The 25,895-nt window shown below is 48.4% G+C and overlaps 1 protein-coding gene and 1 pseudogene across 1 annotated transcript; one reads left to right on the top strand and one right to left on the bottom strand.

The window, feature by feature from the left end:
* Positions 1–262: 262 nt before the first annotated feature.
* Positions 263–20,528, bottom strand: LOC125519149 (uncharacterized; annotated as a pseudogene).
* A 1,107-nt stretch (positions 20,529–21,635) lies between these two features.
* LOC125522100 (putative clathrin assembly protein At5g57200) lies at positions 21,636–24,971 on the top strand. Its single transcript, XM_048687177.2, has 11 exons — positions 21,636–22,096; positions 22,207–22,292; positions 22,375–22,758; positions 22,844–22,960; positions 23,038–23,103; positions 23,203–23,283; positions 23,372–23,452; positions 23,823–24,011; positions 24,125–24,200; positions 24,342–24,466; positions 24,565–24,971. Exons 1-11 carry the CDS (start codon positions 21,919–21,921, stop codon positions 24,892–24,894), a joined length of 1,713 nt encoding a protein of 570 aa, XP_048543134.1. The 5' UTR covers positions 21,636–21,918; the 3' UTR covers positions 24,895–24,971.
* Positions 24,972–25,895: the final 924 nt, after the last annotated feature.

The following is a 25,895-nucleotide window of genomic DNA, read 5'->3' as shown; positions in this document are numbered from 1 at the left end:
AGTTTAATGAGATTATCAGTCATCTTGGTTTGCTGGAAATTCCAATTAAGGGAAGGAGGTACACTTGGAGTAACATGCAAGAAACTCCATTACTCGAGCAATTAGACTGGTTTTTTTCCTCTCGTGAATGGATTTTGAAATTCCCCAATACAAATGCAAAACCTCTTGCCCGTCCAATCTCAGATCATGTGCCTTGTATTCTATCTGTTGAAACTTTGATCCCAAGATCTAAACTTTTCAGATCTGAGAATTTTTGGCCCTCTCACCCTGGTTTCTTGGAGGTGGTGAAATCCTCATGGAATGCTCCCATAAAGGCTTCCTCCAGTGCCACAAGAATATCTGCAAAATTAAAGAGGTTGAGGTATGCCTTAAAAAATGGAGCAAATCGATCTCGAAGCTAAAATTGTTAATTGAAAACTGTAATAGAATTTTGCTCCAAATAGACAACCTTGAGGATCTGAGACAGCTATATATCCCTGAAGCTAATTTTAGAAAAATTCTTAAAGCACATCTTCTACGGTTACTTAAATATCAAAGTGCATACTGGAAAAAACACTGCACGTTTCGGTGGGCTGCCCAAGGTGAAGAAAATATTAAATATTTTCAAGCGCGTGCAACAGAAAGACTATGGAGAAATGCCATCACCAATCTGGTATTGCCTGATGGACGCTTGATAGAAATCATGATGAAAAAGCAGCAGCGTTTTACGATTGCTTCAAGAAGAGAATGGGAGTGTCATCTCAGCCTGTCTATGATTTTGAGCTTGCAGACTTAATCCAAAAGTGTCAGGGTTTGGAAGAACTTTCAATACCATTTGCGAAAGAAGAAATTGACAATGTGATCAAAATCATTCCGACTGATCGTGCACCATGGCCGGACGGTTTCAATGGGCTATTTCTTAAAGTATGTTGGGATATAATAAAAGAAGATTTATACACTCTTTGTGAGGACTTTTGGCAAGGGACAATAAATTTGCAATGTTTGAACACGTCATTAATCACACTAATACCGAAGAAGCTATCGCCTGAGTCTGTCAATAATTACAGACCAATCTCCTTGTTAAACTGTGTGCTCAAAGTTATAACAAAGATTCTCTCCGAAAGACTTCAACGCTGGATTTTAAAGGTAGTTCACCGCAATCAGTATGGTTTCATTAAAACTAGGACAATTCAAGATTGCCTCGGTTGGGCCTTCAAGTATTTGCACCAATGCAAACAGTCAGACAAGGAAATTGTAATTCTAAAACTGTATTTCGAGAAGGCGTTTGACACGATGGAACATTCTTTCATTCTGAAAATGTTGGAATGCAAGGGTTTTGATGACAAGTGGTGTATGTGGATTAAGATGTTGCTGCAGTCTGGAACCTCATCAATTCTTATGAATGGTATACCTGGTACAGAATTCCAGTGTAAGCGGGGGGTAAGACAGGGGGACCCAATTTCCCCCCTACTATTTGTGCTAGCGGCAGATTTATTGCAGTCTTTAATTAACAAAGCCTGGATGGATGGTCTGATTTCATTACCAATTAACCAACCTGCTTCAGAAGACTATCCAGTCATACAATATGCCGACGATACACTAATCATTCTTCCAGCAAGTCAACAAGAGCTGCAGACAATTAAAGGCATTCTAGATTCTTATGCCCGGGCAACTGGTCTTAAAATTAATTACGCTAAGTCTCAATTGATGCCAATCAATGTAAATGCTCAAAAAACTCTGGATCTGGCCAATACTCTTGGATGTCAAGTTGGGGCGATGCCGTTCACCTACCTAGGTTTGCCTCTGGGCACAACAAGACCCACTGTTAGAGAGTTAATGCCTTTGGTCGACAGAATTGAGAGAAGGTTGACTGGAACAGCTATTTGGTTATCCTATGGGGAGAGAGTACAACTGATTAATTCCGCGCTTTCGTCACTATTATCCTTTGCTATGTGTGTTCTCAAACTACCACTCAAGTTGATTGAAATCTTCGACAGATCAAGGAGGCACTGTCTATGGAGAAAAGAAGTGGATAGGGATGCTAAAACCCACTCCTTGGCTGCCTGGGAAATGGTTTGTCGCCCAAAGAAAAAAGGGGGTCTTGGAATCTTAAACCTACAAATCCAAAACAATGCCCTACTGCTCAAGTACTTACATAAATTCATTCATAAGCAGGATGTCCCTTGGGTAATGTTAGTTTGGAATGCCCACTATGACGATACGCCCCCCCCCCACGCGAAGCCACCCTGTGGCTCCTTTTGGTGGCATGCTGTTTTCTCTTTGATGGATATTTACCATGGTATTACCTCATGTATACCGGTCGCGGGGGACATGATTCTTCTTTGGAAAGATGTTTGGATAAACGAAAGACCCCTGATGGACTCCCATGATCATCTTTTTTCTTTTGCTAACGATGAAGACATCTTGTTGGCACAGTACTACAACAACAATGATCACGCGGACAACTTTATGCTCCCTCTGTCAATGGAAGCCAGAACCGAACTGGATAATCTGCAAGAGATCATGGAGGGAATAAACCTGGAAGCTATGGGGACTGATGAGTGGATTCTTTGCTGGGGTGATGCTGATTTTAAACTGAAAAAGTTTTACAAGTACATGTTCAGGAATATATTGGCTCCCCAATGCATCACCTCCATTTGGAAGACGAAATGTATCATGAGACATAAAGTGTTTGCATGGTTGATGTTAAATGACAGGGTCAATACAAGAGATCTGCTGCTGAGAAGACACTTTAATATTGGAGAAGATCATAAATGCCCAATGTGCAACATGGGCGTTGTAGAAACAAATGCACATCTATTTTATGAGTGTTCTTTTGCCACCAAGTGCTAGGATGTCGTGGGCATTGAGTGGGAAAACGATCCAGACATACAACACAGGTATGAGAGAGCTAGAGAGAGGTGGCGAGGACCTTTGTTCAAAGAGATAACTATATTAACCTCCTGGAATATTTGGAAGCAACGCAATAGAGAGATCTTTGATGGAGAGGTAGCCACGCATGCTGAGTGGCTGAGGAAGCTCAAGGAAGATTTTGTGATCCTGGGCTATAGGATCAACCCTCAAAGTTTAACTTTTTTGGAATTATTTGCAAGCTCTTTGTCTCTGTGACACCTGGTTTTCATAGGCTAGTTTCACACCTTCTGAATTCTTGTTAAAGCCATGTAAATCAAGAACTATCTGCAATGTTAACCAATGGTTAACATCTTAAAGTAATAAAGAAAAATACAACAGTAGGAGGCTCTCCTACTGTTTTCACTCGTCAAAAAAAAGATGGATCAACTGGAGGTCCCTTTGCAGCAACCCATGAGGTTTTGGGGTACTGCTCAGGCTTCCAATATGTACCATCAGCATTGAGTTTCCTCTCAAAGGCAATACCCTCTTTCCTAGGGTTCCTGTTGAGGATCTGCTTTTTAAGCACATCACAAAGAGTCTGATGCCCTTTGAGGTTTTTGTACATGCCTGTCATGTACAATTCCTTCAGCCCTGCATTGTCAGTGATACTAGCAATGTCCTTAGATGAGGAACTGGTGATAGCAGAGGCATGTGAAGAATTTGAAACATTAGCAGCATTTGAACATTCAGGTGAAGAATTAGCAGATTCACGTTCAATGCACTTCAAGCATGGAGGAACAAATTCTTCCTGAGAAGCGCTGATTTGTTGAGCAAGTAATGAATCGCGCTCCTTCTGAAGATCGTCATAACTCACTCTTAGCTTTTCAAGATCTTGCTTTCTTTGAAGAAATTCATATAAAAGCTTCTCATGATCAGATAAGAGAGTGTTATGATGACCTTGAAGGTTGTCAAACCTAGACTGAAGTCTCTGAAGATTTTCAGTCAAGGTTTTAGTGCGATCCATTTCTTCACCCAACATATCATCACTTTTGTCTAGCATGTTTTGAACCTTTTCAAAAGCCTTTTGTTGTTTTACAGCAATCTTAGCAAGTTTGGAGTAGCTGGGTTTGAGGTTTTCATCAGATTCATTCTTACTTGATTCAGAGGAGGGGTATTGAGTACCTTGGCACCTTTTGCCATGAAGCAATAGGTGGGAGCGTAGTCATCATTGTTTTCATCAGCCATGTTGGTGAAGCCATTTTCTTCAGATTTGAAGATGGACTTGCTGACGAAAGCAGTAGCGAGAGCCAGGCTCGCCACACCAGACTCAGACTCCTCAGATGCCTCCTCTTCCTCATGTTCCTCAGATTCAGCCTCAGAGTCCATTTCCTTGCCAATGAACGCCCGAGCCTTCTTGGAGCTGTTCTTCTTGTAAGATGAAGACTTCAAGGATTTTGATGATGGAGATTTTGAGGATTTCTTCTTCTTCTTCGCATCATCAGAACTGTAATACTTGTATTTCTTCTTCTTTGATTCCTTTTCCCACTGAGGACAATCTTGAATGTAGTGTCCAGGTTTCTTGCATTTGTGACAAAGCCTCTTCTTGTAGTCACTGGATGAGGAATCATTGCTCCTTGAGGATTTTCCAAAGTGACCACGTCTTGAGAACTTCTGGAATTCTTCATGATCAGTGCTAGCTCATGGCTCAGTTCTTCAGGATCACCAAGGCTGCTACCAGAATCTTCATCTTCAGATTAAGACACTGCCTTGGCCTTTAGGGCACGTGTTCTGCCATAGCTCGAACCATAGAGATCTCTCTTTTCAGCAAGCTGGAACTCATGAGTATTTAGCCTCTCGAGGATATCAGCGGGATCAAATGACTTGTAATCAGCACATTCTTGTATCATCAATGCCAGAGTATCAAATGAGGAATCAAGCGATCTCAGCAATTTCTTCACCACCTCATGGTCGGTGATGCCAGTGGCACCAAGTGCTCGAAGCTCATTTGAGATGTCAGTGAGGCGATCGAAGGTTTGTTGAACATTTTCATTGTCGAGTCTTTTGAAGCGGTTGAAGAGATTGCGAAGAACATCAACTTGAGAGTCACGCTGTATTGAGACTCCTTCATTGACCTTGGATAGCCTGTCCCAGATAAGCTTGTCTGTCTCCAAAGCGCTCACTCTGCCATACTGTCCTTTGCTCAGATGGCCACATATGATATTCTTTGCTTGAGAGTCGATCTCTTCACATCAGCAGCATTGATGGTGGGAGTGACAGAGGGAACACCATTCTCCACAACGTACCAGAGATCGTTATCAATTGCCTCAAGATGCATGCACATCTTATTCTTCCAGTAGGGGTAGTACGTCCCATCGAAGGTAGGACACCCAGCAGAAACCTTGATCATACCTGCGGTTGACATAACTAAAACCCAGGCGGTTAAACCAAAATCACACAGAACAAGGGAGTACCTCGCTCTAATACCAATTGAAAGTGTGTTATATCGACTAGAGGGGGGTGAATAGGCGATTTTTATGAATTCTTCACTGAGGAATTTGCAGGTGAGGAAATTCCTTAGCGAAGAATTACTAGCAGCGAAGTAAGTAGAACAAGGGAGTACCTCGCTCTGATACCAATTGAAAGTGTGTTATATCGACTAGAGGGGGGTGAATAGGCGATTTTTATGAATTCTTCACTGAGGAATTTGCAGGTGAGGAAATTCCTTAGCGAAGAATTACTAGCAGTGAAGTAAGTACTCAAAAGTAAACATAACAGAACACAAGCATAGTCATCATGATGAAATGAAGACAAGCACAGAGTACAGGAAGTGTAAGCACATGATAACACAGGATGAAGACAAATAGACTGAAGAAATTGAACTGAGGAATTTGAGAAAATCTCCAGTCAAAGTCTTCAAACACAGATATGAACAAGCACTCAACACAGTTATGAGGAAATGAAAGAGTTGAGGAAACAGAACCAGTGAGCTTGGTGAAGACAATGATTTGGTAGACCAGTTCCAACTGTTGTCTCAGTTGTACATCTGGTTGGAGCGGCTAGGTATTTAAAATTGAGGACACACAGTCCTCACCGTATTCTCCTTGAGCTAAGGTCACACAGACCTTGCCCAATCACTTGTGGTAAGTCTTCAGGTGACTTCCGAACCTTCACAAACTTGGTCACTCGGCGATCCACAATTCCGGATGCTCTAGACCTTGATGCCTAACCGTGTGGAAGAAGCACAGTCTTCAAAGGTAACAAGCGTCGGATCCACGCAGGATCAATCTCTTCAGTGATGCTCAATCACTTGGGGTTTGTAGGTGTTTGGGTTTGGGTTTTCCTCACTTGATGATTTTCGCTCAAAGTCCTCGGAGGATGGGATGCTCTCAAATGACAAGTGTCAGTTTCTCTCACAGCAGCCAACCAGCTAGTGGCTGTAGGGGGCGGCTATTTATAGCCTAGGGAGCAGCCTGACATGATAAGACATAAATGCCCTTCAATAGTATGACTGTTAGGTGGGTAGATATTTTGGGACAGCTGGCGCATAGCACAGCAATGGTCAGAATTTTGAGTATCAAAATCCTCAGGGCTATCATGTTCCTCACTATGTAGGCAATCTGCACTGGCGAATTCCTAACTCCTCAGTCAGAACAAACTCCTCAGAGATCAGAAGAACTTCGTCTCTGTCACTGAAGAATATGACTGAACTGTATGAGATTTCAATGGCTTCACTCAAAGGGATTGGTAGGTGTAGGATTTTGAGTTGAGCATCACATGGAAAATTTTCCCTAGTATTTCCTCGACCCCCTTTAACAGTACGATGTTTCCTAAGACTCAAGAAAGAGAAAATGAAACTATAAAAACAAGAGTCTTCATGCTTCATGTTCCTCGAATGAATACCAAGTCTTCGGGATTGCACCAATTTCTTCACTTTCAAAGTCTTCAAAAGGTCTTCAGAAGTCCAAAGTCTTCAGTCCAAGAACTTCATTTTTAGGGGTAGACTTTCTCTGTAAATATCAAACTCCTCATAGACTTATAGACCTGTGTACACTCAAAAACACATTAGTCCCTTAACCTATAAGTATTAAATACACCAAAATCACTAAGGGGCACTAGATGCACTTATAGTTGCTCCCGACATCAAGCAGCTACAAACATGTGCCACGCGATAGGCTGAATGGCGGGGACGACTGACGAGTAACACGAAGGAGGCAGACAAACAGAGCCGGGTCGGGCACCGTATGCCACAGGAGAGGCGAGTGGGCGGGGGCCGATGTAACACCCACGATGCGGCTATATCTCCCATGTGGCGGAGCACGACTTAGAGGCATAACCGCATAGTAGGCATGTCGCAAGAGGGGTAATCTTTACACATCCCATGTACTGAATAAGAAAGGGATAAAGAGTTGTCTTACAATCGCCACTTCACACAATACATAAATATAGCATTACATCATCCAGAATACAATCAAGGTCCGACTATGGAACCAAATAAAGAAAGACAACCCCCAATTGCATAGATCCCCGATCGCCCCAACTGGGCTCCTCTACTGATCGAAAGTAAACGAAACAACACAACGAACACGATCTTCATCGAGCTCCCATCTGAGCTGGGTTGCGTCACCAGCACTGGCATCGTCGGCACCTGCAACTGGTTTTGGAAGTAATCTGTGAGTCACGGGGACTCAGCAATCTCACACCCTCGCGATCAAGACTATTTAATCTTATGGGTAGGAAAAGGTAGTGAGGTGGAGTTGCAGCAAGCATTAGCATATATGGTGGCTAACATGCACAAATGAGAGCGAGAAGAGAAGCAAAGCACGGTCGTGAACTAGAAGTGATCAAGAACTGATCCTGAAACTACTTACGTTCAAACATAACTCCAAAGCCATGTTCACTTCCCAGACTCCGCCGGAAAGAGACCATCACGGCTACACACGCGGTTGATTCATTTTAATTAAGCTAAGTGTCAAGTTCTCTACAACTGGATATTAACAAATTCCCATCTGCCCATAACCGCGGGCACGACTTTCAAAAGTTCAAAACCCTGCAGGGGTGTCCCAACTTAGCCCATCACATGCTCTCACGGTCAACGAAGGATATTCCTTCTCCCAGGACGACCCGATCAGACTCGGAATGCCGGTTACATGACATTTCGACAATGGTAAAACAAGACCAGCAAAGCCGCCCGAATGTACCGACAAATCCCGATAGGAGCTGCACATATCTCGTTCTCAGGGCACATCGGATTGTCCAAGATTCCGGTAGGCCAACCCAGAGTTTCCCCTGGTGGTCACCGGCTGCTGACAGGTTGGACCAATACTCAGAGGAGCACTGGCCCGGGGGTTTAAAATAAAGATGACCCTTGAGTCTGCAGAACCCAAGGGAAAAAGGCTTAGGTGGCAAATGGTAAAACCAAGGTTGGGCCTTGCTGGAGGAGTTTTATTCAAAGCGAACTGTCAAGGGGTTCCCATTATAACCCAACCGCGTAAGGAACGCAAAATCAAGGAACATAACACCGGTATGACGGAAACTAGGGCGGCAAGAGTGGAACAAAACACCAGGCATAAGGCCGAGCCTTCCACCCTTTACCAAGTATATAGATGCATTAAAGTAAACAAGATATGATAGTAATGATATCCCAACAATAAACTTGTTCCAACAAGGAACAAACTCCATCTTCACCTGCAACTAGCAATGCTATAAGTGGGGCTGAGCAAAGCGGTAACATAGCCAAACAACGGGTTGCTAGGAAAGGTGGGTTAGAGGCTTGACATGGCAATATGGGAGGCATGATAAAGCATGTGGTAGGTATCGCGGGATAGCAATAGAGCGAGCAACTGGCAAGCAAAGATTAAAGTGATTTCGAGGGTATGGTCATCTTGCCTGCAAAGTTCTCCGAGTTGACGGAAGCTTGATCCTCGTAAGCGTACTCAACGGGTTCCTCGATCACGTACTCGTCTCCCAGCTCTACCCAAGGCAAGAACACAAGCAAAGGAAACAACAATCAAACACGGTGCAATGCGCAAGCAACATGATGCAAAACATGGCATGCTATGCGAGATGTGATATGCAATGCATGTGCGTGCTCTGAAAGGAAAAGATTGAACCAGGACTCAACTTGGAAAAACAAGTGTGCCGCTAGAAAGATGAGTTGATTTCGGTCGAAATCGATATAAAGATCACCGGAATCGGATGCACGGTTTGCAAATGGCAAGCAAAACAAGAATGGCACAATTCTGTGATTAACAGCACGATGCCATCTAGAATGCAACGAGAAACTAAGCTACTGCACTCTAACATAGCAACAAAACACATGGCAGTGATCTACTCAAGATGCTTGACAAACGATGAACACTGAGCTACGGCTAAATCACACAAGAGCAGGTTCAAACAAGCATGGCAAAAGTGCAAAAGATAACAGCATCACAGACTTAGTGAAAATACTAACATGCCAGGAATTAACATCACGAAGCAATGTTTAGAGCAAGATAACAACATGCTACAGGAACATATCATGGCAAAACAAGGCATGGCATGAATCTACTCAAAGCATATAACAAAAGTCCCTTACTGACCATAGGCCAAAAAGGACCAGAAGATATGATGGCACCCATGTAAACATAGCAAGTTTCGTTAACAGATTCAGACTTAGCAGAAAACTGGACATGGCAAAAACAGAGTTATGAAGGCATGTTTGCGAGCTCGATGCACTCAACACAAGGCATTGCATGACAAACTAAGCATACTACCAGTAATAAGACATGTTCATGAAGCTAACCGTGGCAAGCACAATCTCATGGCATGCATGGATCAACTACAACAACCTTGGAAAAATTGATTAACACGTAAACAATCCGCCAGGAACATTTTATTGAAAAAGTAGAGCAAGATTGAGTCATGCTAGGGCACTCCATAAATGCAAACAGGGACATGGATGGATAGAGTATAAACATATGTCAAAATCATCCTTTGTGAACATACTCAAAAGAAGCATGGATCTCTCTGTAGCAACATGAACACATGGCATTAAAATAACAGCAGGGAAATGACTTAGTGAAATTCTAAGTCCCTGAAATCAGCAATATCACGAGAGCTACTTTGCATGCACGTGCTAGTCACCACATTGATCACAAAAATACATGGCATACACCCCTGTAAAGATGGCATGGCATAGCCCAAAACCCATGTAGAGCTCATGCTCATATGCAGCACACAATAATCATGACGAAAATGACAAATGCTCATAATCTGATAAGAATTAGCACCTAACATTTTATAGCACTCTTGCATCAACTATTTGGGCATAAAGATAGACTCAAACAAGCATGGCACAATGGAACAAAATGAACAGGACATCCTGATGAACATTTTGATATATCATGCATGCAAAACGGAGCAACAAGCACAAATTTATGGTATGATGAACATAGGCATAAAATATTGCAGAAAAGGACTTAGTCAAAACAACCTCTCGGAAACTGGACGGAGTGGTACGGGATGGAGAGATCCGGGATGAGGGGCACCGTTTGGTTCGGTGAATGGGTGGATCAGGTCCACTTTCTCCGGATCCAGCCGGAGAAAAACTCCGGCGAGCTCGATTCCGGCGGGAGCTCCGGTGGAGGCCGGCGACGAGGGGGACGCAAGGGGCCTCCGGCGAAGAACGGCAGTGGCGAGGCGGGCGCCGAGCGGCGAAGGACGGCGAGGCGGCGGTGGTCGGGCTCGCGGTGGCCGGAGTTGCTCCGCGGCGGTGCAGGCGGCGAGCGCGGGCGGCTACTCGCGGCGCACGACGGCGGGCGGCGGCGCTAGGGCTCCGCGGCGGGCTCGCGTGGGCCGGATCTGGCCCCCGCGGGCCACGCAGTGGTGGGAGGCGGCGGCGACAAGTGGCGGTGCGTGAGCGGGCGCGGGAGCCGGCGGACGTGTCCGGCCGCCGGGCGGACATGTTCGGCAGCGCGGGGAAGATGGATCTAGGGTTCATCCGTGAATTTTGGACGGGGAGGACATATTTATAGGTAGGAGGAGTTTGGAGTGTCCAAATGAGGTGCGATTTTCGGCCACGCGATCATGATCGAACGGCCGAGAGGATGGAGGGGGTTTGGATGGGTTATTGGGCCACTTTGGATGGGTGTTGGGCTGCAACACACACGAGGCCTTTACGGTTCCCCGGTTAACCGTTGGAGTATCAAACGAACTCCAAATGGCACGAAACTTGACAAGCGGTCTACCGGTGGTGTACCAAGGCCGCTTGGCAAATCTCGGTCCATTCTGAGAAAATTTAACACCCGCACACGAAAAGAGACAAAAGGGGGCACCGGAGGACATAGGAGTGTCAGATTGCAAAACGAACAACGAGGAAAATGCTCGGATGCATGAGACGAACACGTATGCAAATGAGATGCACATGATGACACGATATGAAATGCATGACATGGACAAAAGCAAAACAAAGACACAACCCAACCACGAGGGAATATTGTATCGCATCTCCGGAAAAGGCAAGAGTTGGAATACAAATATGGAAAGTTGTATCCGGGGCGTTACAGCCGAGGCTAGTGGCGAACGGGCCGGCAGGTGAGGCATGGCAAGCGGCAGGAGCCATTTGAACAAACTATTTTACAAATTACTGTAATGACTAATCGACATATACAAAAGCAATTGACATGAACTGCACAGAGGACTCTGTTCTGTATGTTTCTGAGTAGAAAGGTAACAAACAATCAAAGAAAATGCAATTCTAAGTTAATCCTCACTATTTTTGTTACTATGATTTTTAAGCACAATTCTAACAGGCTACGGAACATACAACTATTAGCTGAAAGTATTTTCTTTCTTCTTCCCTTAACTCCCAAGAGATTAGTGGATGAACAGAAGACTGACAGCAAGTCCCCGCACAAATTCGTCAGTAAAACGCCATAGACACAAATCGAGAAGCGCGTGTGTCGGTGTCAAAACCAGCGGATCTCGGGTAGGGGGTCCCGAACTGTGCGTCTAGGCCGGATGGTAACGGGAGGCAAGGGACATGAAGTTTTACCCAAGGTCGGGCCCTCTCGATGGAGGTAAAACCCTACGTCCTGCTTGATTAATATTGATGATATGGGTAGTACAAGAGTAGATCTACCACGAGATCGAGGAGGCTAAACCCTAGAAGCTAGCCTATGGTATGATTGTTAATGTGTACGTTGTCCTACGGACTAAAACCCTCCGGTTTATATAGACACCGGAGAGGGTTAGGGTTACACAAAGTCGGTTACAATGGCAGGAGATCTTCATATCCGTACCGCCAAGCTTGCCTTCCACGCCAAGGAAAGTCCCTTCCGGACACGGGACGGAGTCTTCAATCTTGTATCTTCATAGTCCAGGAGTCCGGCTGAAGGTATAGTCTGGCTATCCGAACACCCCCTAATCCAGGACTCCCTCAGTAGCCCCTGAACCAGGCTTCAATGGCGATGAGTCCGGCGCACAGATTGTCTTCGGCATTGCAAGGCGGGTTCCTCCTCCAAGTACTTCATAGAAGATTTTGAACACAAAGATAGTCCGGCTTTGCAAAATAAGTTTCCACATATTGCCATAGAGAGAATAATATTTACACCAATCTAATCTGCTGACGTATTCTGTAGCGTGTCACACCACGGCCAAGCCTTTATCCGAGTCGTTTCATTATCCCACCTCAGCGCATCATGCGAGGCGGTTTCCTTGGCACGTCTTGTTAAAGCAGAGATCGTGTCCCCTTATCCCGGGATTCTCATCAATACGGGCGTGGGTAACCCAACCGCTTCTAGGACTCCTAGATTATAGGCAAGTCCACACGGACACGGAGAGGACGCTTGATATGCACCCTCTTTATAAAGGGGACAAGGCTTTTATTTTACCCTCCCGTGCTCAATCGAATCCTTCCCCCACCTCAAGATCAAACACCCGAAGTTCAGGTCAGGCGCCCCGAACCTTCAGTCATGTCCGGATCTAGCCTTCAAGGTCGATGGATGCCTTCCACCATCACGGAAGAAGACATCAAGAAGTTGAGGGAGGCCAGATATCTAACCGCCGAGATTTTGCATTGGCTGCCTCCCCAAGGGCAGGCCGTCCCCACCCCCGAACCTAACGAGAACGTCGTGTTTGTTTCCCACTTCCTCCGAGGCCTAGCCCTTGCCCTGGATCCTTTCGTCAGGGGTTTGATGTTTTACTACGGGCTAGATTTTCATGATCTAGCTCCGGACTCCTTTCTTCATATCACGACATTTATTGTCGTGTGCGAGGCCTTCCTCCGGGTTACCCCCCACTTTGGCCTATGGCTCAAGACCTTTGAAGTGAAGCCGAAGCTGGTCGAGGGGCAATATGCAGCGTGTGGAGGTGACTTAATACGCAAGATGATGGGAGCTCCGTGACCCAAAGGTTCCATCCCAGAGGTGTCTGAATTGTGGCAACAGGAGTGGTTCTATATCACGGCTCCTAGAAGTGCCAAGTGGGCGGCCCCCCTGTTTTCCGCTCGGGCCCCCACCACAACTGATGTCATGGATCAGCAGAGGTCTGAGCTGGGGTCTAGTCAAGGACGTGCCTATGCTGCAAGGTTGCATTCGAGATCTCTTCAATGGAGATTTCAGTTTGGTTGCGGTGATACAGGTTATGCTGGTTCGTCAAGTCCAGCCTTGCAAACGCCGGCCTCTTCACCTGTGGGAGTTCAATCCCGAGGGACCGCGTGTCATTCAAAATTTTCTCGGCCTGATGCACGAGGAGATGTACAAGTCATTCTTCGAACTTCAAACGGAGTGTTCGGAAATCACCGAGGACGTGGGCCTGAGTAGTAACCGCACCGCCGAACAGGTAAGGCATCTTCCGGCCGAACATACTTTCTCTACTTTGTTACGAAGTTATTTCTGAGAGTTCGCTTTTTGACCAGGACTGGCTAACAAAGGCGAAGTTGATTCGGTGTTCGGCCCCCCTCCCTAAGGGTTTGGAAAATACGGTATTGGAAAAGATGCTCTAGACCGCACCTTGCCCGGAGCCCTTGAAGGAAGATACTGTGGAGGATAATGCGGGCGGACGCGGGCCCCCAACACTGCCCATTCTAGCCGAGGGAGCGTGTGTCTCCATGAGGGAAGGCGACCAAAAGAGGAAAAGGACTGCGCCCGGGGATTCAGAAGTCGAAGCTTCCAAACGGGAGAAGAAGTCTCCCACAGAGGGTCCCACCTTGGGGGGGCGTTGCTGCCGCACAAAGTCCGCGGGGGGATCAATTCTCCCACGAGTCATAAGTGACCCGAAATACCTTTAATAGTACAGATATGCCATTTTTTCCTTCTGAGAAAATAACCACCGCATATATTTTGCAGTTCGGGCCTTAGCCCCTCTCAAATGGGCTCATCTTCGGGGGATCTTCTTCCGGAGATGATGGAGAGCGAAACGCCTCCTCTGGACTCCTCCGCTCCAGAAGCGAGTGACCCTGAAGTGTCGTCGCAGAGGGCCTCTCCAAGTCCGGTGAGGCCAGAATATAATCCCATTGACCCACGAAGCTCCCAGTGTCCGGCTCCCAAGGGAGCAGATAAAAGAGTCCGGCCCCATCTAGTGTGCGGTCGGATGTTCTAAGGGAGTTGGTGGGGCGAGCGGCCATCTCAGATGAACACCGTGTGATGATGAATACGGTGATGGAGAGAATATCGTCCGCCGAAAGCAGATTGCATGAAGCTTTTATGAGTCTACTGACAGGCTTTGAGGTACGTAAAAGAATGTATGATAATCCTGCACATGCTAGGTGTGCCCTGTATAGGTAGTAGCCCCTGAGACTCTGGTTGTCGTCGGAAACGACGACCAACAAAGGATCATATTTCCAGGAAATAACCATACTGCTTTTATGTGCAGGTCATGGAAGATCCGGTGTCTGGCCGGACTAGCGAGTTTGCCCATTTAGAACGGCAGTTGGATGCTATAGGTCGAAAGGCTGCCGAGCACTACTTTGAAGAAGTTCTTGAGGGTGCCCGTTTGATAGAGACCCAGTGCTCAAAAAATATTATGTTTGAGTGATATGTAATCTCATTGTAAGCGAAATGCTTTTATAAATTTTTATAAGGCTATTTTTATACTTTTACCTGAAAGTAATATGATGCCTCCTGGGCGGCCATTTATGTATACATGTGTATAACCTGAAAGATTGCAGCCGTCGGCTTCAACCCTCATGCATATAATGCGGAGGTGCTCGCAAAAAAACGCATTCACACTTAACCCAACGTCTTGGTCCTATTAAGGAGGTGATAGCGGAGCGAGCGAGGCAACCGGCCTATAATGCTTTAGCACTTTCACTTAGCCATAGGAGTTTGACGGTGGGGCTACTAGATAGCCCCTGGTGGCTCCGCACTCTCCCGATATCGGGGTGCGTACATGCCTGGCCGGGAAACGGCCCTTCGTTAAGGCGGAGGAATTCTAACATTCCCACAGGTCATCGAGTGGTTGACCAGTCTCACGCTATATCATGACAGTCAGTTTTCGGCTTTCTCTACTGAGGTGCTCGTCCAGATGAACCAGGGCACAATCGCAGTAGTTCTCCTGGTGCTACCTTAGCCGGCAAGGCGGAACGTAAGGCACCAAAACACAGGAGCCGGGCAAACCCAACATTTGACCAAAGACAATGATTCGGAGCTGATGCATATAGGGCCAAACTCGTGATGCCGAATACTCCCTAAGGTATTCGGTCTTTGTGGTATAAACCGGGCCTAAATAGTGGCCTTTGTAAGAAGCCCCGTGTGTCCAGGTACGTGCATTGTTCTGTCATGGCCACATGCCAAGACGTCAGCATCCTTCTCAACGGTGGATATGTATCAACAAGAGACAGTAAAAAAGGTTTACGCAGGGTCTTAATCTAAAAAGAATCCTTGGAGCGGGTCCCTGCTGCACGTCTGCGCCTGTGTCTCCGTTGTGCCGTATCCTGGACGGGTGTAGCACGATGATCGTCTGTAAAAAAGAGAGGAAGTTAAGTGAAAAAGTTGTCGTGCAAAAGGATAGTTTTTAAAGAAACCAGGTATAATTCAAGATGATAAGAGATTGCCACTTGTCTGCGCGTGTTGAGCCCCTTGTATTGACAAATAGGGGTGTGACCACTTATTTCCGTATAAATAGCGGCGCCGGACTTGATTAGTTGTATGTGAGGTCTTGACGACCTATTGGATGCTTTCGTTTGTCCGGGCGCCTTTAGTGTGCGGCAGCCAAGGCAGCCTCACTCTCTTCGGCGCGCAGAGATCACTTGATATTTCCATGCACTGTAATGATGCCACATGGACCGGGCATCTTGAGTGTGAGGGAGGCATAGTATGTTATTGCATTAAAGCGAGCGAAAGCTTCGCGTCCGAGCAGTGCTTGATAGCCACTTTGAAACGGAGCGATGTGGAAAGTTAAATGCTCACGACGGAAGTTATCGGGGGAGCCGAATGTAACTTGTAGTAGGAGGGAGCCCGTACAACGATCCCCTGGGCCTGGCGTTACTCCTTTAAAGGTAGTATTGCTATGGCGAATTTGTGTTGGGTCTAGCCCCATCCCGTGGATTGTATCCTGATATTAGGTTTAGGCCACTGCCGTCGTCCATCAAGACCCTTGTGAAGTGATATCCGCCAATTACTGGGTCTAATACCAGGGCAGCCCATCCTGTGTGTCGGATACCTGGGAGTGCCGCATTGTTTTTTTCCTTGATTACGTGTAACACGTTTACTGTTTTGACTTCTGGTGGAAATTGCTTTTGTTCCCCCGCGTCTTGCTTGGGGGGCTCATCCTCGTCTTCACTTGGTGTGTCCTCCCCCTTGTGTACGGCGTTGAGCTTGCCGGACTGCTTGAAGACCCAACATTCTCTGTGGGTATGATTAGCAGGTTTACCAGGGGTACTATGAATTTGACATACTTGGTCCAGAATTTTATTGAGGCTGGACAGTTCGTCCCTGGTGCCTTTAGGGGGCGGCTTTTGGCCTGGCCGAGAGCTTTTGAATCCGGCATTTACTACCGTGCCCTTCGTGTTGTCTTCTTTATTCCAGCGTTTGTTATTGTTGTTGCGCCGTGATTTCCCATTTCCATCTCTAACTTCAGACGTACTAGGGTCGCCGGTGCTGCATCTGGCTAGCCAGCTGTCCTCCCCCGCGCAAAAGCGGGTCATGAGGTTTGTTAATGCGGCCATCATTCTCGGCTTATTTTGGCCGAGGTGTCTAGCGAGCCATTCGTCACGGACGCTATGCTTGAAAGCTGCTAAGGCTTCGGCGTCTGGACAGTCGACAATCTGGTTCTTTTTAGTGAGAAACCTGTTCCAAAGCTTTCGGGCTGACTCTCCGGGCTGTTGAGTTATATGACTCAAATCGTCCGCATCCGGAGGTCGGACGTATGTCCCTTGGAAATTTGCCCGAAAAGCGTCTTCGAGCTCTTCCCAACTTCCAATGGAGCTTTCGGGGAGGCCTTTGAGCCAGTGACGAGCTGGCCCTTTGAGCTTGAGGGGTAGGTACTTGATGGCGTGGAGATCATCTCCTCGAGCCATATGGATATGAAGGATGTAGTCCTCAATCCAGACCCCAGGGTCTGTTGTTCCGTCGTATGCCTCTATGTTTACGGGCTTGAATCCCTCTGGAAATTCATGGTCCAGCACCTCATCGGTGAAACATAGGGGGTGTGCGGCACCCCTGTAGCTGGGTGTACCGCGTTGTTCGGATGTTTGTTGTGTTGCATTGTATGCTGGGGCGCGCTTGCATGGGCCATAGATGGATCTTGTTGCACCGTCCTTTGGGTGCGAGCCCTCGCATTGGTTGCGTGTTGTATGGTGAGCGGCGTTGTATGCCACTCTGTGTTGGTAGGGGGGTCGTCTATCCGACCAGGTGGCTGCTATGATATTTGGTTGTGGGGGGTCTGAGGCCTCCTCATCAAATTCGGGTAGCAGCTTCCGCTTTGGGTAGCTCTTGTAGGGGCGATTGTCGCTGTACCTTGTTGCTGTGTTGAGTATTTTACTCCATCTAATTTGGAGTGTGTCTTGCGCGGCCTTGAGCCTTTGCTTCTGTTTTTTCAGACTCCTCGCGGTGGCAACAAGCCTTTTACGGGAAGTCTGCTGCTCCGGGTACCTGTCCGACGTTATGTCGTCCAGATCATTATCCTTGATAGGATTTGTTTGTTCGGTTTGATTATCCGGATTGCCGCTGTCCGGCAGCGGTTCGCCCTGCTCCAGCGCTGGGTCTGTGTGATCGCTATTTCTGTCGAGGCGGGATTTGGGGCGGCGCTTGCGTCGCCGCTTTGACTGCTTTTCGAGGGGACAAGCCTTCGATGCGTCCTTCCGCTCCTCGTCATCATCTTTTGGTGCGTCCACCATGTATACGTCATATGACGAGGTGGCGTTCTAGGGCCCAATAGGCGCTGGTTCTTCATCAGCGTCCATACCGTTGATGTCTTCGGAGTCGAGGTCGAGCATGTCGGTTAAGTCGTCGACAGTGGCTACAAAGTGGGTGGTGGGTGGGCTTTGAATTTCTTCATCGTCCGTACCCCAACCTTGCTGACCGTAGTCCGGCCAGGGCTCTCCTGATAAAGAGAGAGACTTCAGTGACTTCAGGATATCGCCGAAAGGCGAGTGCTGAAAGATGTCCGCGGTAGTGAACTCCATGATCGGCGCCCAATCGGATTCGATTGGCAGGGGCGTGGAGGGTTCGGAGTCCGGAGAGGAGTCCGACTCCTTGGAGTCACGAGTCTCGCAGAGTACGGGGCTGGTGTTCGGCTCAATCGCCGTTGGGATCGCAGCCCCCGAGGCGGCGTCCAACCACCCATCCTCGATCGGCGCGGTTGGCTCCGAATTAAGAGTCGAAGTCGATGCGGGTGCGGCCTCCAGGGCACTGTTCGGCGGCAGAGCTAGATCATGCTCATCGGGACAGTGCGGCGCGCTCGGCAGTGGCTCGAATCCGTCGAAGATCAAGTCCCCGCGGATGTCAGCCGTGTAGTTTAAACTTCCAAATCTGACCTGACGGCCAAGGGCGTAGCTTTCGATCTGCTCCAGATGGCCAAGTGAATTGGCCCGCAGTGCGAAGCCGCTAAAGACGAAGATCTGTCCGGGGAGGAAGGTCTCACCCTGGACTGCATCGCTATCGATGATCGTAGGAGCCATCGAGCCTGACGGCGAAGACACAGAGGAACTCTCAATGAAAGCACCAATGTCGGTGTCAAAACCGACGGATTTCGGGTAGGGGGTCCCGAACTGTGCGTCTAGGCCGGATGGTAACAGGAAGCAAGGGACATGAAGTTTTACCTAGGTTCGGGCCCTCTCGATGGAGGTAAAACCCTATGTCCTCCTTGATTAATATTGATGATATGGGTAGTACAAGAGTAGATCTACCACGAGATCAAGGAGGCTAAACCCTAGAAGCTAGCCTATGGTATGATTGTTAATGTGTACGTTGTCCTATGGACTAAAACCCTCCGGTTTATATAGACACCGGAGAGGGTTAGGGTTACACAAAGTTGGTTACAATGGCAGGAGATCTTCATATCCGTACCGCCAAGCTTGCCTTCCACTCCAAGGAAAGTCCCTTCCGGACACGGGATGGAGTCTTCAATCTTGTATCTTCATAGTCCAGGAGTCCGGCTGAAGGTATAGTCCGGCTATCCGAACACCCCCTAATCCAGGACTCCCTCAGCGTGCTCACCAGATGGTTAGCCAGGATGGCCTTGGCACCCTTCGCCATGAGGAACTTGATGGACAACACGGAGGCACGGATGCAATTTTCGTCGGTGATGTTCTGGCTGTCGTCAAGTAGAATGTTCAGATCGGCACGAAGGAACACCTTCTTCCCCCTGAGGTCCTTGTCGCCCAGGGTGCCCACGCTCCTCTTGGTCGCCATTTCCCCCTCAGTCTCCCCTTCCCCTGCACCAAATCCGATGCCATAAACATCAGAATAATCTGCAGAGGAACCAGATTCAGACGACCGGATATTTACCAGGCAAGAGATCAATCGGGTTAATGCTAATTGAACATCACATTTCTTCCATTGGAAAGTGAGTTCATGAATCCTTGTGAAGATTTTGTGGGTGTTCTATACTACATTGAATTCAAAATCTGCAAAAATAGAAATGAATTTTGTTTAAGCTGCAGGTGTGTAACTGAAGAACCTCATCTTATGACGGAGGGGTCACTTATCCGGTGTTGCAGCTGAAGCCGCCTACTCGACAGGCGACTTTTCTGCCTGCGCCATGGCTTCCTGCCACAATTGGCGGAACACGGCAACGACGGTAGGAAGGGAAGCATTATCACCATGGTCTCGACGCGCTCCCTTGGGCTTGTGACGCCCATCGTGGTGGAGATCGTGAAGCCGGTGACATCGCACGGGAAGCAGAGACGCGTAGAGAGGAGGATCTGGGAGACTACAGCTGGCAAGGCTTCTGGTAGGGACCGCGAGGCAGGGAGAGCACAATGGAGGAGGTGCAACGAAACCTGGTGCCGCGCGGAGGAACGCTGACAGCTGCTCCATCGCCGGTCGGTTGGATCTACAGCCACACGGCTGATGTCCATCGCGTGGAACTTCTCCCGGAACTGAGCCGCCTCTGCGTGGTAGCGCTCGGAGAGGGGAGGCCCCGTGGCTTGATGCATGTCCAGGGCGGTTGACTCTGGCCTCCTCCTCCTCTACAGCCGCGGCCGCTGTAGTTGTTGCGCCCATCGCGGCCGCCGTAGTCGTTGCCGCCCTGTTGATAGCCTCAGCCGCGTCTGCCATCACGAACCCCTTTGTAGCCACGGGCGCGACCTCCACCCTCACGGCCACCGCCTTGTTTGGCCCATCCTCGACCACGACCGTCGTCGTCGTCGGCCCCTTGGTACCCACGCCCTCTTCCTCCGCTGCTATCACCCACTCCTTGGCGGCGCAAGGTTGCTGCGGATCCGTTCTTTCTGATCCGAGGCCTAAAGGAAAAACAATCGGGGAGCCACGATTCCCTTGGAATCTATCCGGAAATTACGGAATCGCGGGCGGGGATCGGGAACGTGGAGGATGAAAATTGGCAGACCATTGCGCGTCTGCTCGGCAGAACATTCGATCTGGAACGTTGATTTGGATGGCAGACTATCGACGCAATATGAATGGTAGGATGTGTTTAAATTGATTTAATCAAAGGGTTCTGATTATCCCGTGTACACTTTGTTGTGTGGAGTTAGAAGAGTTGCTCTTTTAATAGTAGTATAGATATGTGTGTGTTGTCAATCAGATAAGAAGTGAAAAAAATGTTAAACGCATATAAATTTTTTAATTTGTATACCAAAAATTTACAATTCATAAAAAAATAGAGATAAAGATATATTTATAAAATTTTAGTCATGCATATAATTTTTTTAAACATGTATAAAAAATATTTCCAATGTATGGGAAAAATGTAGACATGTGCTTAAAAATAATAAAGAAAATAAAAATCTGAAGGAAAATTATGTAACCGAAGAAAAAATAATAAAAAAATGAAGAAATAAAAACCGAAGATAACCAGAGAAACCCGAAGAAAACCGCTGGAAACAGTAATAAAAAGGATAAAAAGCCAGAGAAGAAAACTCGTCCTGACGCTACATTACTGGGCCGGCCTAGCAGGGCTACGCCATAGCTGTCGTGCGAGGAGGAGGCCCAAATAATATCCACTCACAGAACTGCTGGGGTGGGTCAGGCCCATGACGAAAATGAATTAAGCTCTGTTGGAGAAGAGTGGGACTAGAAAGAAGGAATACCCATGTCAGGCCATGTAAGGCCAATAGTTGAGGTACCTGGATCCAGACAAAACTTTAAACATGTAAGAATCTACCTTGAAGCAAGGTTTCTACTGGTTAATGCGTTTCACCCTGTTGATGACAGCTAATGTCATTAAAAGCTTAGATGAAGAAAGAGTTTCTGAGCGAAGGCTTGTTGGCTTTGGTTGTTGGCGTGGATTATCTTGTTAAGCTCTCGAAAATGAATTAAAATCCGTCGACCCGCGACCGCGAGTGCGCCAGCACGACTCGCCACGACAAACTCCTACGAGCACGACCAAGCGAGCGACACCCGGGGATCGGTCGGACCAAGCAAGCCGGCTCGCCGCTCGCCGGCCTGCTTCTGATCGTCGTCCGCCCGGCCTTGCATCGGCAGCGGGATGGGCACGCCTTCGATGCAGAAGAGCTGGCGCAAGGCGTGCGGCGCCATCAAGGACTCCACCACCGTCAGCCTCGCCAAGGTCAACAGCGGCCGCGACCACCTCAAGGATCTCGACGTCGCCGTCGTCAAGGCCACCAGCCACGTCGAGCGCCCGCCCAAGGACCGACACCTCGCCAGTGAGATCGCTTCTCCTCTCGATCGTCTTCCGCACACCTGCGACCCGTCCGTACGTTCTGACCAGTCACCCGCGCCGCCACCGCGGGTGTCGTCGTCTTCCTCGTTGCAGAGATCGTCGGCGCCCGGTCGCGCACGGAGGTCTCCCACTGCGTCCACGCGCTCGCCAGGCGCCTCTCCAACACCAGCAACTGGGTGGTACGCACGCCGGCCGGCACCACGACGTCGACGCCATTGACAATCTGGACAGTGCATTGATGGACGGATGGTGCTCGCGCAGGTGGCTCTGAAGGCGCTGGTGGTGATCCACAGGGCGCTGCGGGAGGGCGACGGCGGCGCGTTCAGGGAGGAGCTGCTGAGCCACGGGCGGCGGCGGGGGCACGCGCTGCGGATGTCCAGCTTCAAGGACGACTCGGGCCACCTGGCCTGGGACTGCTCCGCGTGGGTGCGCACCTACGCGCTCTTCCTCGAGGAGCGGCTCGAGTGCTTCGCGGTGCTCCGGTACGACGTGGAGGCGGAGCGCCTCCGAGCCCCGGCGCCGGCGGCGGAGGGGCAGACGCCTCACACCAAGGCGCAGGGCCGGACGAGGGGCCTCGGCAAGGACGACCTCCTCGAGCAGCTCCCCGCGCTGCAGCAGCTGCTCTTCCGGCTCGTCGGCTGCCAGGTGCAGTTCAGTTCATCGTATTGTTTGTTACTGCACATTTTGCACACAGTTTGTGCAAACATTCGTGCCCAACATTTCATTGCAGCCTGAGGGAGCGGCGTTCGGGAACTACCTCATACAGTACGCCTTAGCTCTGGTGTTGAAGGAGAGCTTCAAGATCTACTGCGCCGTCAACGATGGCATCATCAACCTCGTGGACGTGGTGCGTCTTCCTGCGATCTCTGAATTTTTCTCTTCTCCTCCATCGTTGAGCTCTGACCGGATGACGGCCTTGCGCAGTTCTTCGACATGAGCAAGCTCGATGCCATCAAAGCCCAGGACATCTACAGAAGAACAGGGACTCTGGTACGTGTACTTATGAGACCGGCATTTTTTCTGCATTTTTCGCTGTCGAACTAATTGTTCATGCAAACTGAAACTGCTGAATTGTACCTGGAATGCCAGGCGAAGAGCCTGTCTGAATTCTACGTGCTCTGCAGGGGGTTGGAACTCGCCAGAAACTTCCAGTTTCCAGTTCTCAGAGAGGCAATTGCCTTAACTTTACTTGATTTTAGCCGTTGGTTTATTTCACTTCACTGCCAAAATGGTGTTCTTTTTTGTGCGGTTTTTGCAGCCACCTGCGTCGTTTCTTGCAACGATGGAGGAGTACATCAGAGAAGCCCCCAGGGCTGGTCACGTTGCAAATAAGACCATTGTGAGTCATTAAGCTATTATTATGTGCAACGTCTTAATGACAATTGGTGTCTGGCAATAATTTCAATAGATTTTTTTTTCTGATCTCAAAAGTGCTTATGAGCTAAAATGGCTCCTAGTTTCGGTCACCAGTGAACCTAACAAAATGCCAGTGAATTCTGTTTTCGGTTTTGTCAAAGGTCTGACATTGTCGTTTGAACTTGACTAATATTCAACCAGTATTTGGCCAAAGTTTGCACCGTGTCTGAAACTGGACGCGAATTCATGTGTCCTGATTTTTCTCTTACTGAAACATAAATATTTCGGGAACGACCGACGGAAATCACTGAAAATTCTGGTGAAATTAATTGGCGTTGGAATCAAATTGGCAGGAATATCGGCAACTGGATCCTACTGCAGACCAAGAAGAACAACCACCACCTGAACCGCCCCGCGAGGCCACGACGGAAGAACCTACAGTGGAGGAACCGCTGCCGGAGCCCGAAGAGGAAGCCCACTCTGCAACTGACCTCGACGATGAACCTGAACCTGCCACCACCACTGCCGATTTCGATTTACTGGTAAGCTGCCAACGTCTGTCACTGCAACATAGCCCTGATGTTTAACTAACTGCTTATAACATGGGACGATGAGGTTACTGAATCTGCCGGTGTGTGTGTGTGTGTGTGTGCAGGGTTTACATGAGGTGAGCTCCGCTGCCGCTGAGATCGAGGAGAGCAACGCACTGGCCCTGGCCATTGTAGCACCAGGTAACAGACATGTTTCATGCAGCTGGGCTCTGAAGTCTGAACTTCTTGCTACACTTCCCAGCTCCTCCCTGCTCGGCGTCTCATGGGTTCAGTCCAGCAGCCACTGACTGACTCTGCTCCATTAATTCCTCCGTTGCTCAGGTGGTGGCAGCAGCGCGTCTGCGTCTGCGTCTGCTGCTGTCGGCATGGCTGGATCATCGGGCTGGGAGCTGGCGCTGGTCGCGGCACGGACCGACATCAGCAACCGATCGGCAGAGAAGAAGCTGGTGCGCGCAGAAAACCACTGTTAGCATTTCCATCCATGATGCATCATGCATGTGACTCTGTCCTCACCTGCATTGCCACCGACGATGCTTTCTTGCAGGCCGGGGGCTTCGACGGCCTGCTGCTCGACAGCCTGTACGAGGACGCGGCGAGGAGGCAGCAGCAGCAGGCGACCCACGCGGACCCTGCCGGGGACCCGTTCGCCGCGTCGACGAGCGTCGCGCCGCCCACCGACGTGCAGATGTCGATGATGCAGCAGCAGCAGCAGGAGATGTTTGGGATGCCGCTGCCGTTTCAGCATGCCGGCGCTGCTGCTTCTTCTTCTCAGGCTCTGGCCAATCCGTTCGGTGACGCGTACTCTGCTATGTTACCCCAGGGGCAGGGGCAGGGCACCCCCTTCCATGGCCACGGGAGCGGCAGCTTGATCTGAATATGTACTATGCTTGTTTTGTGTAGAAGTAGCAGCATCCGGTAGCTCTGGTTTTAATTGGGACTATTACATGATGATTGACTAGCAACATTGTGGCTGTGCGCCATGGGATCGACACAGATGATGAATCTTATCTTTTTTTATCTTCTGACAAACCACGCTGCTACATTCGTACATACAAACATCACTACATCAGCAGCGCTGTTTTCATCTTCTGCCTCCAATACAGCAACATACTCCCTCCGTCCCAAATCAGCCACACTTATTTTGGGATAGAGGGAGTAGTACATAGCTGTCATCGACACGGAGATACTATTATGCATATAATAACCTCGAAAGACAAGAGAGCATTCATATGTGCTCACTGTTCATAATAGTACTCCCTCCGTTCCATTTGAACTAAAACCACACGATACTTATTACAGAATGAATTTGAGCTAAAACCACGACACTTATTATGTAACGGAGGGAGTACTACTTATGAAGATATATAATTTACGCACTCATGAACTATGGTTTGTACACAAAGTTCTTACTTCTATTTTGTTGGAACTCGCCCACAGGATCGATCACATCAAATCATGATGAACACACACGTAAAAAACTTTGGCCAAGGACATGTGTCGTGCCCCTTCTTCTTTTTATTTCTTTTTCTCTTTTTCTCAATACCATGTTTCAATCTGACGTCTTGACTGTGTATATATATGACACAGCCAAGCCACGACCAGCTACACCGAAACCTACTAGTACTTCTACTTGGACTTCTAACCAGACTCAAACTCCTACGACACGTACTAGACAATGTACAAATCCTAGCCGGACTACTATACTAGTACGTAGGAGTACTACTTAGCCACGGCTGCTAATCCTACACGTCTAATACTTAGTCTAACACAAACACTACTATCCAAACCTAACAATCAAGATTATGCTAACATATTTTGTATGATTTTCATGCGGGTCCTACCTACACAAGCTCAGCTACCACCACACATGGCGTG

The sequence above is a fragment of the Triticum urartu genome, chromosome 7A, assembly GCF_056163025.1.
Source record: "Triticum urartu cultivar PI428250 chromosome 7A, HENAU_Tu73, whole genome shotgun sequence".
NCBI lineage: Eukaryota > Viridiplantae > Streptophyta > Magnoliopsida > Poales > Poaceae > Triticum > Triticum urartu.
The sequence above is the reverse complement of the archived record's forward strand: the minus strand, read 5'-3'. Positions and strand labels throughout refer to the sequence as shown.